Raw genomic sequence first — 14,797 nt, forward strand, 5'->3', positions numbered from 1 at the left:
ACTTTCTGTGCATTGTGTACGACTCTGAGAAGCCTGATTACTCTTTCAGTTGTGATAATGGCTGGGGTTAGAGAGCGCTGGGAAAAGCAGCTGGCAGACATGTCATTGTCATTCAAATGAATTGAATTGTATGCATCTATGGAAGTGGTCCAACCCTTGTAGGTCTAATTAATGTAATTTTCTTTTAAGATGGAACATTTATGAGAACAATAGGCAGAAACAGAGGTTGGGAAAAGTCAGCAGCGAATGGATTTTATGCTGCACCATTTCTGTTCTATCTCTAAGCTCAAATGGCCATGATTGGTGAGTCAGTGAATGCAAAATGATTCTTTGTATAACAATGGTGGAAACACTCCAGCTTACGCAAACACAAAAGCCATGATTTGGTATGCTTGATAAATTCTCTATGAAGATCAGGCAAAAAGTGCTTTTTTATAACTTTAAGATAGGAAGGAATTGTAAACCTATACCGCAAAGTATTCCCTGCAACATTATGCAATTTCTGTTACTCACACATAAGTGAGACATGGAAATTGTCTTGTAACCACAGAATGGTCTCGTTTGTAAACGATGTATATTTCTGGCATCTCTGCAGCTCATTGAAGAAAAAAAAACCTTATTTTTTTCTTCATGCTGGATACAAGGAGTGCAGTCTTTTTCTCCAAGCAGAGCAACTGAACCAGGCAGAGGAGGCTACGCTGACAGCCTGAGTTTACTCATGGAAAAAGTGCACAATGTGAGTTCTGTTCACCAACTGACTTTGGAAGCAAGTCAGTGGAGAACAAAGCCATCTCAGTCTCTGCCCTACGTGGGTTTTTGGTCTGTCCTCAGGTTTTATAAAGTTGCACAAGGGACACATCAGGGCGGTCTCTCATATTAAGCTGTGGGGGCATGGCCCTTCATCAACCAGCAGTTTGGGTAACCCCTGCCTTGGTCTAGGTATGAAGACCAAGGAGCAGGAGGGTATCCAAAAGGCAGAAACAGGTTCAACAGGTGGATACCTAGGGCATAGAGCAGAAGGCAGCTATACATGACTTGTTCTTTTAGTCTTTAGCTGATAATTTTGGATTGAAAACAAGATTGTGAGTGTGGGACAGTGGTGTGGTGGTTTGCACCATCACTTCACAGCAAGAAACACCCAAGTACAGATCTCAGCTAAGGCTGTTCTGTACAAAGTTTGTGCGGTCAATAGAGGGAAGTTAAATATGGATTATAATGTTGAATGTAATATAATATTTGTGGGTTGTGACATCTTTATGATAGTAAAATTATGTATTGTGTCTGTTTTTATCTGTGTGGGGAATTTTCTGTGTGATATTTTGAATTGGTTTGGGCATGAAAAGGCTTTAGATTATTCTTATTTAGGTGCTTTGTTTTATAGTTTAAAGTGACTTATTTTCATTTGAATATGTAAAGAATCAAAACTCACTCATTCACTTATTCATTCATTCATTCATTGAAATTCGCTGTGCAATAGAGTGCGGTCAAGAGAATGTCCACAACCTGTTGTGAACATTTGGACACCGATTCATTTGTGTAGGTTCATGTGTGCACAGCAAATGTACATAACATGTGTACATTCCAGAGAAACGACTTCTTGCTGTCAAATGGCACAACGGTTGACCAGTGATGAAGAGCTCTGAGGAATTTAGTCAGTCCAAAGAGTCTGTATTCCAGACAGAAATGCCACACCATGTATGGTTGTATCTGACACAATAATATAAAACTTCTGCTGCTAGAGGGAGTGTGGAGAGCACATGATCAGTCAGTCCCATATTTTAGACCTGTCTTTTTGTTTAGACCTTCTGTTTGGATGTAGCAGCAATCATCTAAAAAATCCTATGGTTTTCTGTTGGAATAACATTCATCTACAAGCCTTAGACAATTTCCTGAATGTTCAAATTAAAATGATCCCTACATGATGGCACCAAGTCAGAAGGTCATTAGAAAATGCTGGCTTCAAAAACTCTCTTTCTTTTGGTATTGTATTATTATTATTATTATTGGCAATAACAAAAATAATAAAGATATTCAATTATTGGAGCAAATGGCTATGTGTGGCTACAAAAGGAAATTGATGGGAAAACGCCTTGCCTATCTTGCTAATAGAACAGATTATTAGTTATAGTATGCCTTCTAAATTCTATGTAAAATTTGAAAAACTGAACAAAATTAAAAGGTAAAAAAAATCTGTTCTCAAGAGAAATCCAGAAATAGCTCTTCAAAACAAAACAGAACATGCGGCACATGTATTGTTTCTCAGACTCAGTCGTAATGTGTTGCAATTGTAGAAAACAACCCTATGAGAAATTGGAGCAAAGACAGCTGTTTGATAAGTTGTGGAGGAGGCAGTTGCGTTATGTATGGATTTTAGCCATGGGAACTTTTTTCTCTTGCAGAGAAGAAAGCAACATGATGATAATAAAAGTAAAGAGTCAGAGAACATCAACAGTTATCTTAGGCTCTATTGGGGATACTTTGATTAGGTAATGGTTATGGCTGAGTACTTGAGTAAAGGCTTTAAGCCTGGATAAAGGTAATAATTTAGAGCTGGACATGCAGGAGGAGCCTAAGACTTGTTTTGTGTGTATTTTGGCTCTTCTTGCTGGGCCAATATTGCCTGGCTTGGTCATTGACTGACAAAGAAAAGTAAGTGGATAGACAGAAATCCCAACAGGCTTTCAAGGGAAGAATTTTTTTTTGTCTCAAATAGCCACACAGGATCTTTGTTTCCTATTTCAATCCCACACATATATTAATACACACACGCTCTGGGAAACGACGAGGCCGCAGCTTCCTCAGACGGGGCACAAACATTCAGCACTGAGACGTCTCGTGCCCCCGCCAGCCAATGTGGGTCTGGCTCGGCCAGTAATAGCCTTGCCACAAAGAGGCTGCAGCCAAGCAGAACTAACAGTCCTTTCACAAGGGCAGAAAAAGGCAGGACGGAGGTGGCATACGTAGGCAAGTGAGTCTGTGAGAGCGAGGTCAGTTGGTTCTATGGCATCACACTGGGCACAGCTTCCTCGTCTGATGAGCCACTTGTGAACTCCCAGCTGTCTGCGAGGCACATTCCTCCAGTTTACACTTACTAAGCAAGGCCCAATCACTTCAGCATAATTCATGTTTACATCTATCTCTACTTCTGATCATATGTTTGCATCAAGTGACGCCAGATGCATGAATCACCAAAAAATGCCCAACCTGCTGTTGCTTGTTTCTATCAGTGAGCAGCAGCAGGGGAATTCCTCCAAAATAGCAGTCTGGGTCCTTATCATGATTGAAATATGTAAACCATCCCGAGTGTAAAACAACCAAACACCACCCTACCATGACCCTGGGGCCTGTACACAAATACCTCAACAAAATTGTTGGCTTCTGTTGCAGCTTCTTATCCTGCTGCATCTGTCCTTCCTCTGCTGCACTTATCACATCCTCTTTCCTCCCTGACATGTGGGCAAAACGTCTGGCACACCACGTTGCTTCAAAATGAACACAACCAAACTGTATCACTGGAACTCAAGTAAATGATCATCAAAATAAATAAAACACACCAGAGAAAATAAAAAAAACAAAACAATAATTAATCATTTGGAAGTTGTTTTTTTAGAGAATATAATCAAAATTGTGACAAAAAGAATCAGTATTTTCAAAATAAGAGCTTAAACAGTTTCTTTTTATCAAAATAGAACTTTGGGGATGCCAGAAACAGTTAAATAATCCAGGCTACCATTGTCATATCCTTCCATTCAGAACAGCAGCCCATAACCGACTGTATCATCTATCTTTTTTATGCTGTTAATAAAAAAAAAAAACAAGTGCTAAATAGTTAAGTTCTAACGCCAGAAGAGCAGGTTTTGCTGTCACACACTACCAGAACAAATTAGATCTTAATTAAAAGCCTAACATTCCTTCAAGAAATGCATATCATTCACCATCTTTCATGCCAGCGTTTTAAATGTCAGTCATCTTATATTGAGAAATGACAGTTATAGCTATTTTGGTCAAACCTGGAAAACAGCATTAGGTGCAATCTCATGTGGTATTGCAATATCTTGCATGATCTATTAGTTCTTGGAGTACCGTAATTGTTGTGAGTGACTCTCAGCTACTATCACACCACATTTTACCTCAATATCTGTAAAATTGAATGAGTTATATCTATGTCCTTCGGTGGACATCTTGAGTTGGATTGACTCAAAGAGTTAATCAGTTTTAGATGTCAATCCAACGCTTACTTTCTGAAAATGTAATTAAAATTCATCCAGTGATTCATGAGATATTTTGCTAACAAACAAGGTTGACTCCAAATAATTGATGCTGATGTTTTAAGCAAAGTTCTCAGACAATGAACAGCACTTGTAGTAAGTGATGTGAATGACTCTCAGCTATAACCACTCCAAATGTTAGCACAATATCTGTAAAAATAACTTTTTTATAAATAATTTTTTTTAAAGATAAATTGGCTGTGGTAGTCATCTTGATGTAAACAGGACAGACAAACAAACATACAAAAACATTATTCCTCCACCTACGCTTTTGTCAACACGCAATAATAAGTGCTTGTGCTTAAGACATTGAGAGGTTGATGATTGAGGTGGTTACCATGGAGTCCAACCACAGGACTGCATTCTGTCCAGAGGAAACTCCTGCCATTGACAGACAAAGGAAAATCTCTGGTGCAACGTCAAGACAAACAAGATAGCTATCTCACACAGACACAAACACACTCAGGCACGCAGGCTCAGGAACGTAGGCTCAGTATGAGTTACTGTATCAGTGCATCGCGTCGTGCACATGTGTGCATTGTTCCACACGCAGATGTGTTATTTAATGGCTTCACACATCCTCATCTTCTGCTTAATGAGGGGCCATAGGAGGGGCGGGTCTGTGCTGTGGTGAAAACTCATAAGCTGCTGAAAAATGTTGTTTACAGTTTTCACTGATGTGAGTTTAAACTGTCATCCAGTGGGCTTGGGCTCTGAGAGGAGTTGCTCAGCGCAGACAGAACTTCTTTTATTGTAACGCGAGAGCCAATGATACGTCTGAGCAGCATAATGTTTAATGAGTGCACATCCTGCGGCTGACTCAAGAGAAACATCCATGCAGCCGTTAAGGGTGTGTGTTTGTAACATAACCTTACTGTTACATGCAGACTAAATCAACTCAAATGTGTCTTTATGACATGAGGTTAGAGATTCATCAAAGGATATAAACGCTCACATGCTTCAGACAATATTTCACCCAACTTTTTTATACGTACGATTTTCAAGAAAGCGTGTTTTGAACGTAAGCAATACCTAGAGAGTTTTTTTTAACATGTTTTGAAGTTTAGCAAGTGCACTCAGCGGCAGTCTTGTTCTATTTTGCAAATGCCACTCAAAAAGCAGCCAACACTTTGCACCTGTCTATCTAGCAGACAGCCCACAGTCCAAATGAGAAAACTAAACTAGCTCTGCCAATGATGTTTTTCATATAGAAGTGTCAATCAAAAAGGCTGCTAAAAGCAGAGAAAAACAGGCATTCTTGTCGTCTCTCGCTTCATTCAGAGGATTCTCCTTTTCACCTCTGGCACAGAAGAGGCGTACGTGCTGCATTCTATTCATTCACGGCTTTAATGAGTCTGTCCTGTGCCTGAAGATCCTCAACACTTCATATGTATCTTTGTGGACTGTCTACACAGCTCACGTTCTATAAATGCTAACATTCTCTATGTTTTTCTCAGTCTGATTCATACCTTTTCTCTTTCTCTACTTCCTTCTCTTACCCTAGGTTTCACATTTTCTGCTCTGTTATTACAGCACCATGAAATTTAACAGCATGAAAAGTACGTTGGGTCACCAATATAATGTTTATATTCACGCATATGGACCTATGACAACATGAATGCTGAAGTTATTTGTTTAAAAACAACTTTAAAAGCTGTAGTGCAATTTCTGCAAATGAATATTTACATATCTAAACTGAAAACCTAAAGCTTTCCTGGAAGGAATACACATCACCCTCCACTTTTCATGCCAGAGTTAAAAACTAAGATCATCTCATACTGAGGAATGACAGAGTTGCAGTGTTTTGGTTGAGCCTTGAAAAAAGGTTACATGCAGTCTAATGTGATATCTCAAGACGCCACGCTCAGAGTGTGTGTTATGAACGCCTCTCAGCTTCTACTGCAGGAAATTTTATCTCAATGTCTCAATGAGTTAGAAATATTTTGTTGGCTAATGTTGATTAGTTTCAAAATGTTAATTTGCTGTAGATGTAGTGATTAATTTCTGAAAGTTTTATTAAAGTCTGTTCAGTGGTTCATTTGATATTTTGGTAACAGATGGACATTTACACACAGACACAGACAAAAACAATATTGTCCACCGTCACCTCTCAGAGGCAGGTGACTAGAGGCAACATTCAGTTATGTGATGTAAAAAAATAACCTTGCCATTGTGCAATATGTTTCAAAGATAATAGAAAACTTGAACTGAGTGCAGCAACTGGACGGCTACTGTCTAGTTGTCAGTCTCAGGCAGTTTTTCGGTTTACCTGCTGCTTCCTGGCACTGGCTGCGATTGATGTAGGCAAAGTGGTGGTGGCAGCTCTGAGACTCGCAAATGCAGCCCTCAGCAGTCAGGTTACACCCGGAGAACATGCACTCTGGATTGGCCGGTCCGACGTACTTCTCCCTGTGTCTCTCCCGGTGCTCGTGCTTTCGACCATCTGAAATCCACACAAACTGTGGTGATCAATGAGTCACACACAAAGGCAGCATTCAGGGTGAGTTAGAGACCGCTACATAAAGCTTGAGCTGGTGTGTCATCACTATGATATGTAAGTAACATTAGTCACCTTAGAGCCACATCTGTTTTGGATTAGCTCCTTCCTATGAATAGCAATCTATAATCTAACCCGGATACTGCTCTCTGATCTGTACATCTGTCTTTTAACATAGAAGGAGATGGAAAGAGAAGGATTACCTGACTTGCTGGCCTTCAAACAGGCTTCTCGGTTCGGATAGGTAAAAGATCCCAAGCAGGAGTGACGTGCATCGCACACACACTGACCCCCCGATCTGTCGCAGCCTGTCATCAGTGGACAGCGTTCATCCTCGAGACCTGCATTAGGATGGTCAGGAAGCACTGTGAAAGACAACAATAAGACAAAAAGAAAGTTTTTTTTTAAATTTATTTTTAATTGGGAATAAACAAAAAATAGACAGAATTACAAGCAAACCATAAAATCCCTAGCCAGCTTTGTGACAACATGTTACTTGGTAGAACCACCACCACAGTGACCCTCCTCCTCCTCTTTGTGCCACACTACTACAACTACTGAGCCTATTTGTTTGCTTTCGTTTCACAGCTCGGGGCCCTCCCAGGGTTTCCATCTTCATCAGAGCCTTTCTCTGAAATGAGCTTTACCCCAAGATGCCACCACAATTCTTAGCCCCACTTGGACACAACGTTACAAGAGGAAGGAATGTCACACTGGAGCTGTGTGAGCTGAATATCCACCATGATCAAGGGATTAAAGGGCTCCAACTAACACATTACCCCCAGTGTTCATGAATGAATAAACCCACGCATATATATGTATATAAACCCCCGAAATATCCCCCCCTTTTGTTGTTCTTGAAAAGTGAAAAGAGTGGCAGTAGAATAAATAGGATGAGACAAACTGTAACACGCAGTTTCGCTTTCCCAAGCTTTTAGCGCCTGTGCTTCAAATCAGCAATGTGGAAAAGCGTGACTGAAACTTATCAAAATATGCTGGCCTTCCTCTCCAAGCAGTAACACATAAGAACAATGTACCAGAGGACAAAAATGTGTCAAAGGTTTAACCGTCTAACATCATCGTGACCTCTTCGTGGTGCTTCTAGCCTACTATTGCAGATGATTGTAAAAGACAAATGCTTCTCAAGTCAAGTTTAAAAACAACAATAAGGTGATTCAGCGGCTAAAAAGAAATGTATCTTTATAGTCTTGTTTTTATTTGCTTTAGATAGAAAAAAAAAGTGCAGGTCCTTATTAGTCTAATACAGATAATTTATCCCAAGAGAGATAAGATGATGTGAATCAGTGCGTCTGCAGTAGAAATCACCATTGTAAACGCATGGGGCAGATACTGCTGATGACTTCTGCACTATAGTAAACTCTGGCCAGTGGAAGCACTGAAAGTAATATTACCTTTAACCTGAGCCAGGTCTCGCTGTTAATGGCTCTCCCAGACAGTCGGTGGCCTGGCAGAACACAAGCAGCTTGTCCCATAACCCCCAAGCAAAACTTTCCCCGTGACTTCCTTTCACCCTTAAATGATCCACAGCCCACATTTTTTCTGTCCCAAGGCTTTTCTGCGAGGGTATTTTAATTTGCGATGCTGATAGACCGTGCCTGTGTGAGGTGCTAAATCTGGCATGTGGAAAAGGAGGTAGGAGTCAAAACAACCAATGAAACGCTAGACATTGTCTTGACTAAATTTAGCTCATCCCGCGCCCCAAATGAGCCCCATTTGTTTTAATCTTCCTTAACCTGGACCCCTTCAGCTCAACCCAAGTCTGTTATGGTCTCTTCTTGTCATCTGTCATCCGGTCTGGCATGAGTCTAGCCAAGGTCTATAAGGCTTCTTTGCGGGGGGATTCCTCTCTCAGCTACTGAGACTGCTTGTCTTGGCATCCAGAGTCAGGACGGGAAAGCTGACCTCTAGAGGCCCTGAGGCTGATAGCGAGCTTAAAAGGAAGTCTTTGAAATGTTAGATAATACCAGAGGAAGGGAGAAGTAGAAGGCATGTGAAGGAGTGAAGTGGACACTGTGTCCCTGTAAGAGGCATTCTGTTACATGGTATGTTAATGTCTCTGGAACTTAAGGAAATTTGGATTGAGAGGATTGAACACAAGATGAATAAATGACACTCTTCATGAAACTGACCTGATTGAACGGGCTAACAGGCTAGGCGTCATCTTCTCAGAGCAGGTGTATGAAGGCTTGTGCTTGACTGCACACAGTGCAGTTTTTAATATATTTTAGTCATTTTGAGGGCTTAAAATGCCAGAGTAATAACAGAATCAAATAACCAATATTGTTTTTGGTGAGGCACAACTATCTTGTAGGTTTTGCCCATTTAGTTTTGGTTGTTGTACCTTCAGGAAAAATAAGAATTATATAGCAAAGCAGGAAGTTTTTTTTTCCTCAGTAAAAAAGTGACTTAATTTCAACCTGTTTTCCTTTGTGAAGAACAATATAGAACATGTCCCTTGACAGTTATTTTTTTTGTGTGTGTGCTTCAACACTAAGAGATTTTGACCACCCAGTGAATCAAACCATGACCAAAAAAAAAAAAGACAGGCTCAGAATAACGGAAACATTTTCCCTCCTCTACTCTTGATTGCAGCCATAATCACTTTAAGACCCTTCCAGCTTGAGGAGGGAAATCTGGGATCAACCTCAAGCGGTCTACCTACTGTGGCCCCTGAAAACACACTGGGAGGTGTTGATTTACCCCCCATCCAGACCCTTTGGGATATCAAGCCTGCGTGTGTCTGATTTAGGAAGTCAGCAGCAGCAGCAGCAGCAGCAGAGGCATGACGCAGTCAGAGGAGCCATAAGGTCTCCCGCTCGTTCCAAAACTGTTAAGCTGCAGAAGAGATGTCCTCCAGACGCCTGTGTGTGAGGCATAATCACCACCTGCATCTCCTGGGAACACCTGGCAAATGAAGAAACTTTTAAAAAAACAACTTGGACCACCCTACACAGCAATGATGGAGTAGCAGGGTCAGGAGATCCAGACACCCGCTGAGAGCTGCTTACTCTCTCCTAGAGTCCTGTCAGTCCTCTTCAATCATCCCCAAACAGGCTGGACAGAGTGCAGGTGGCACCGCTGGAGGGGGTCCATTTGTTCCCAAATGGAAAGCCAGTCCTTTTTGACTTTAACAAGGAACATAGAACACTGCACACTTCTTTGAAGTTGGAAAAGTGACTTAAATTGTGCGTAGAATTGAGCACATGCGCCATATAAAAGCCCACAGCTCTGCTTGGTAGGAACAGAACAGTGGAGCATTGTGGTTTTATACACTTCAGGCTGAGCCACACACTGAAGCCCGATAAAAAAAAAAAGAAAAGAAAAAGCAGCCTGTTTATCACATTCTTAAGAACATTTTGATTGAAATATGCTGGCCATGAGAATCAACAAGTTTGCTCCCATACTGTTTCACACAATCATATCGGTTTCTCTTCTTATCTCATTTCTATTCTAAATGTTTTGAAGCAAAAAGAACAAGACTTGCTACTCGTCCAGCTGAGACCTTGTGTCTGATCACTCCTGGCAGACTTATTGTCATGCCTCTGAGGATAAAAAAGCTGCTGAACATGACTCCTCAGTTAAGAGCCCCTCATTTGTGGGAGCTGATCCAAGCAGCAGGAGACACTGATGATCCCAACAATGAACTAATATTTATCACCTGCTGCTGAAGGTGAAAGTGGGGGCAGTAATGTTTGTGTGTGTGTGTTTATTTGTGTGTACTGTGCTGTGCAAAATATATTTGGCATATTTGATTTAAGCTCTCAGAAAGTAGGTAATGCCTGTACATCTTCAACTGATTACCCTAACCCAAATGTTAACAGATCAGATGCGCACAATGTTAGTTTTTGTTTTACCAAAACAGATATAATTCTATCATTTCTCAATATAAGATCTTAGTTGAAAGCATGAAAGGCTTCGGGCAATACGCATTCCTTTAATGAATGGTAAATGAAGCCACTTGTAATCACATCTGAAGACCTGGTGCCCATCTCGGTCCGTGTTTTTCACCTGTAATGAGTAAAAAAAAAAAAAGCCAACCATGAGAGACGCGCTCACCTTTACACACTCCAGTTTCAGGGACGGTGGCAGCTCCTGTCGCGTTGACGGAGGCGCAGCTCAGCCCCAGGGCGCAGTATCCGTGCGTCCAGTCCGGACCGCCGCACGTTTCCCACTCCAGCCGCGCGCACTGCTCGCAGCATCCGCAGGGGTCCCTCGCCACACTCCGGCCGCCCTCGCAGGCACCGCGCGGGGCTTTGAGGGGACACGTCCGGAGGTTACAAGGCGTGCACTCGTGAGCCAGGAGCGCGCGCACCAGAATGAGGACGCTCAGAGAGATAACGGAGCCTTTGCCGAACATGTCTGCGCGTCTCGCCTTCTTCTTCTTTTTCTTCTTCTTCTTCTTATAGGGAAGTTTTCCAAAGAATCGATCCGCTTCTGTCACATGAACGAGACGCGCCCCCAAAGTAAGTTGTCAGGGCTTCTGGAAAAAGTTAAGTTTCACGAGTGGTGGCTGTTGCTTCACAAAAAAAGGCACCACGAGACAGGGCAGAAGTGTGCGTAGTGAGTGGCAGGGGTATCCAGAAGACAGGTAGACGCGGGCGCCTCATCCGATCAGATCCGAGGACAAATTCAGCACCGAGGCGTCCGTTGGGGGCCCGCTGCTCCTGTCAGCTGCAAAGAACATGTGAGACTTAAATTGACATCCAGGCATATGAAAATTAGCGGCGCGACCCTCCCCCCTGTGACTGACACGAGCACCGACCAGTCACAGGGAGGAAAAGGAGGGAGGCTTGGATCTGATTTATCCCCCTGGCTGACAACTTGCCCCCGTGTTGCGCAATAATGAAACTTTGAAGGCTGGAAGTTCCTCCATGTTTTGCTCAGAAACTAATCCCCTGGTTGACAATTGCAACTGATTAATGTTTGGAGACAGATGACCGCCTCAGCAAAACAATCTTAGCGAGCACAAACATGGCTCCAACTCAGTGAATTTGACAGATACTGAGATAAAATGTTGTGTGGTGGTAGCTGAGAGTGATCCTCAAGGCATACTTTAAGCATTAACTGATCGGCCAGATCTGTGTTTAAAACCTTGCTATCTATTGAAATCAACTGTCTGTTTGTTAGCTAAATATCTCCTGAACCACTGGATGGATTTTAAAGACACTTGCAGAAAACAGTCCACTGATTAACCAACCCAATTGAATATGGCTGCCACAGCTAACTGACCTTAGAAAACACACAAAATAGCTATAAGTCATTAAGTTTTAGAGATATTGAGCTAGAAGTTGTTGTGGTAGTAGTGAAGAGTAATTCACTACATGCAGTTACAGTGCTAACAGATCATGAAAGATCTTGCAAATATAATGTTATTTTCAAAGTTTGATCAAAATAGATGTAACTATGTCATTTCTCAACATAAAATGATCTTAGCTTAAAACTGGCAGGAACTGAGGCGGGTAATATGCATTCCTTTAGGAATGACAGGCCTTTAATTCCAGAGACTTCATTACGAGACGGATGTTGTCTGTCAAAGCCTTTTAATGAAACCTATCCGGTTTTATCAATGTATCATTTCACAGCTTTCTCAGCTGTGCTTATTATTGTCTTTGTGTGTACAGATGGCTGAGGGAGGGTGAAAGGTCATGTCATATTTGTTGAAGCAGTGTTTATATGCTCACATTGACAAATGGATGGTCTGTGTGTGTGTGTGTGTGTGTGTGTGTGTGTGTGGGCAGAGGGCACAGCAGGAGGCGGACTGTCACAGTGTTACACACCCTGGAAACACCAGCCCTCTCATTCTCATTCTGTTTCCCAACGCGGAGCAGATTTTTATGGATTTCGCCTCAAAAACACTGATTTTTCTCCACCATGTCAGCACACAACGGCACCTCCTTCATTTGCAACATCTGCCTGGAGCCAGCCGCTCCAACACAAACACAACATCCAGGAAACTGGCCCCGCAGCACGCATAATCAGGCCCCTGCAACACAAATCAGCTCTTGTCCTCTGGCCTCCCCCTCCGCCCTCCCTTTCTGCATCCTCTGCTCAAAGCACTCATCAAATGGGTCGATCCGCTGGCTGCTGGCAGGACACACAACAGATCGGACCAAGACCCTGAAGAGTCCGGGTCTCCAAACACTTACAGATAACAGGGCCAGATGCCATCCCTCACAGGACTTTCCTTTAGCTATCATGGACTAGGGGCTTGGGTTTGCCTTGCTGAAAAGGTCACAACAACAGTTTAGGTCCCTTCTCTCCATCTTTTTCACCACAGAAACAGTTTATTGTATCATAGAAGGGTTAGTACCCTCTCAGAGGGACAAATCGACAGCACAAACTGGAAAACACCCTCATTAGACTCCCCGTGAGCATGTGCTTTGTGTGAAATGTTGCATGAATGTGGTATTTGGCATATTTTCCTATTGTCAAGTCTGTCATCATACAGTGAGTTTATCCATCATTTGGGTTTCTTTATACAGTCAAAAAAGTGCCAGATTAATGTGTCCAAGTGCAAAACCCTGCACAATCCGCAACCCTGGGCATTGGCGGCCTGTTAATGGAGCAAGCAGGGGGAAAAGGTGAGGCAGCGAAGGGCGTTTTGCACGGCTTGAATAACTGTAGTGTGTGCGTGCTAATGATGTTCTGAGTCACAGATCTCTGAGAAAATACAAGTCATCAGCTCTCCGACACAGCAGGCCCCTGTTGCGATGACGGGCCTTGTCTTCTTGTGACCTCATCGCTCCTGACCACATCACGTTGAGGTCTCAGGGTGTGGGGATCAGTCCTACAGATTAGTTGACCTCTAAGTCTGCTGCACACTTGTGTCGTTGCTGCTGTGGGGCTGATGGTGAGGATGTGTCTCCAGGAGTGTAGATAGGTGCGAATGATGGTTGTGCAATGATACAGGGCTGAACACAGAGTGAGATATGGAGTGTTGAACGTATGTGGAGTGGACAGCATGCGGCACACCTGATTACAAGTCTGCAATACGGGTGCTGGATTTTTTCCTCAGTGGACTGCTTATCGCTGCATGAGCGCATGGTGCAGGGCTGAGCTATACTTTTCTGATGCAGTCCAGTGGGTGGGGTGAGGGTGAGTAGTACGGGCATAATGGCAATGCATACTGACATCTGAAAGAGTTTCAAAGCAATTCAAGTATGGATCATTTAGCGTGGAGACTAAGCAACACATACACTAATGAATGGCCTGCTTGAAGCTCGGCACAGATGAGATCATCTGTTTTTTTAGAAAAGCAAAGGAAAAATCTTGAGAAACATAACAAAAAGTTATGAACAAGTAAAAACCTTCTCATAAATTTGGCAAAAATAATAATATTATGTGTAAAACTATCATTTTTGTGTATATAAATAATTATACAGCAAATTGAAATAGTAGCCAAGATCATTACTTCTCTTTTCAACTACTGCCATTGAGTTGAACTCACAAGTGCTTTTGATTTTCATTTTGGACTCTTAATTTGTTTGGATTATGACAAACAAAAAGAGAAACTCTCTTTTTGTGAAGGATCAGAGATGATTTGAGGTGAAGTTTATAAAAACAGTAAGCATGGAGTTTATTTCTCTTTCACTTCTATTTTTCTGCTCTTATTGTCTCTCTCTCTCTTTTGTCCCCTCTGTTGTCTCTCTGTGGGGTCTGGCACAGTTGCTGTTTTTCTTGCGAGGACAATAATATTGTGTTTTGACACCATCAGGCTCTCCTGCGGTCTTCTTCTCTAAGCAGCGGCATTTCACCACAGAGATACACAAACTTTGTCTCTGTTGTGCTGCTCCAGCTTTTAAGGGTCACTGAGGTCAAATAGCCCTGAGGGTTTCATACACACCTTTAGCTTTGTAGTCTGTGAAATGGCTGCTTTGCGTTAAGAGGACAGAAATTCCATGTATGCTACGTCCTTGTTTGTATTGTTGACAAAATATCTCATAAATGATTGAATGGGGCCTCCATGTTCATTTGATCATTGATATCTCTCATGCATATTTTCAAAATCCTT

The 14,797-nt window shown here is 42.2% G+C and overlaps 1 protein-coding gene across 2 annotated transcripts in view; it reads right to left on the reverse strand.

The window, feature by feature from the left end:
* The window catches only part of crim1 (cysteine rich transmembrane BMP regulator 1 (chordin-like)), a 31,875-nt gene extending 20,396 nt beyond the window's left edge, over positions 1-11,479 (reverse strand). Inside the window, exons 1-3 of one of the 2 annotated variants that reach the window (XM_037977718.1) lie at positions 10,843-11,479; positions 6,969-7,130; positions 6,538-6,711 (exon numbers count right to left, since the gene is read on the reverse strand). In XM_037977718.1, the coding sequence (XP_037833646.1) occupies positions 6,538-6,711; positions 6,969-7,130; positions 10,843-11,143 (637 nt within the window). In that variant the 5' untranslated portion in view covers positions 11,144-11,479. The remainder of the gene's footprint in view (positions 1-6,537; positions 6,712-6,968; positions 7,131-10,842) is intronic. The other variant, XM_017412805.3, reaches the window with a different exon arrangement.
* Between the last annotated feature and the right edge of the window lie 3,318 nt (positions 11,480-14,797).

Source organism: Kryptolebias marmoratus, linkage group LG10, assembly GCF_001649575.2.
Source record: "Kryptolebias marmoratus isolate JLee-2015 linkage group LG10, ASM164957v2, whole genome shotgun sequence".
In the NCBI taxonomy this organism is placed as follows: Eukaryota; Metazoa; Chordata; class Actinopteri; order Cyprinodontiformes; family Rivulidae; genus Kryptolebias; species Kryptolebias marmoratus.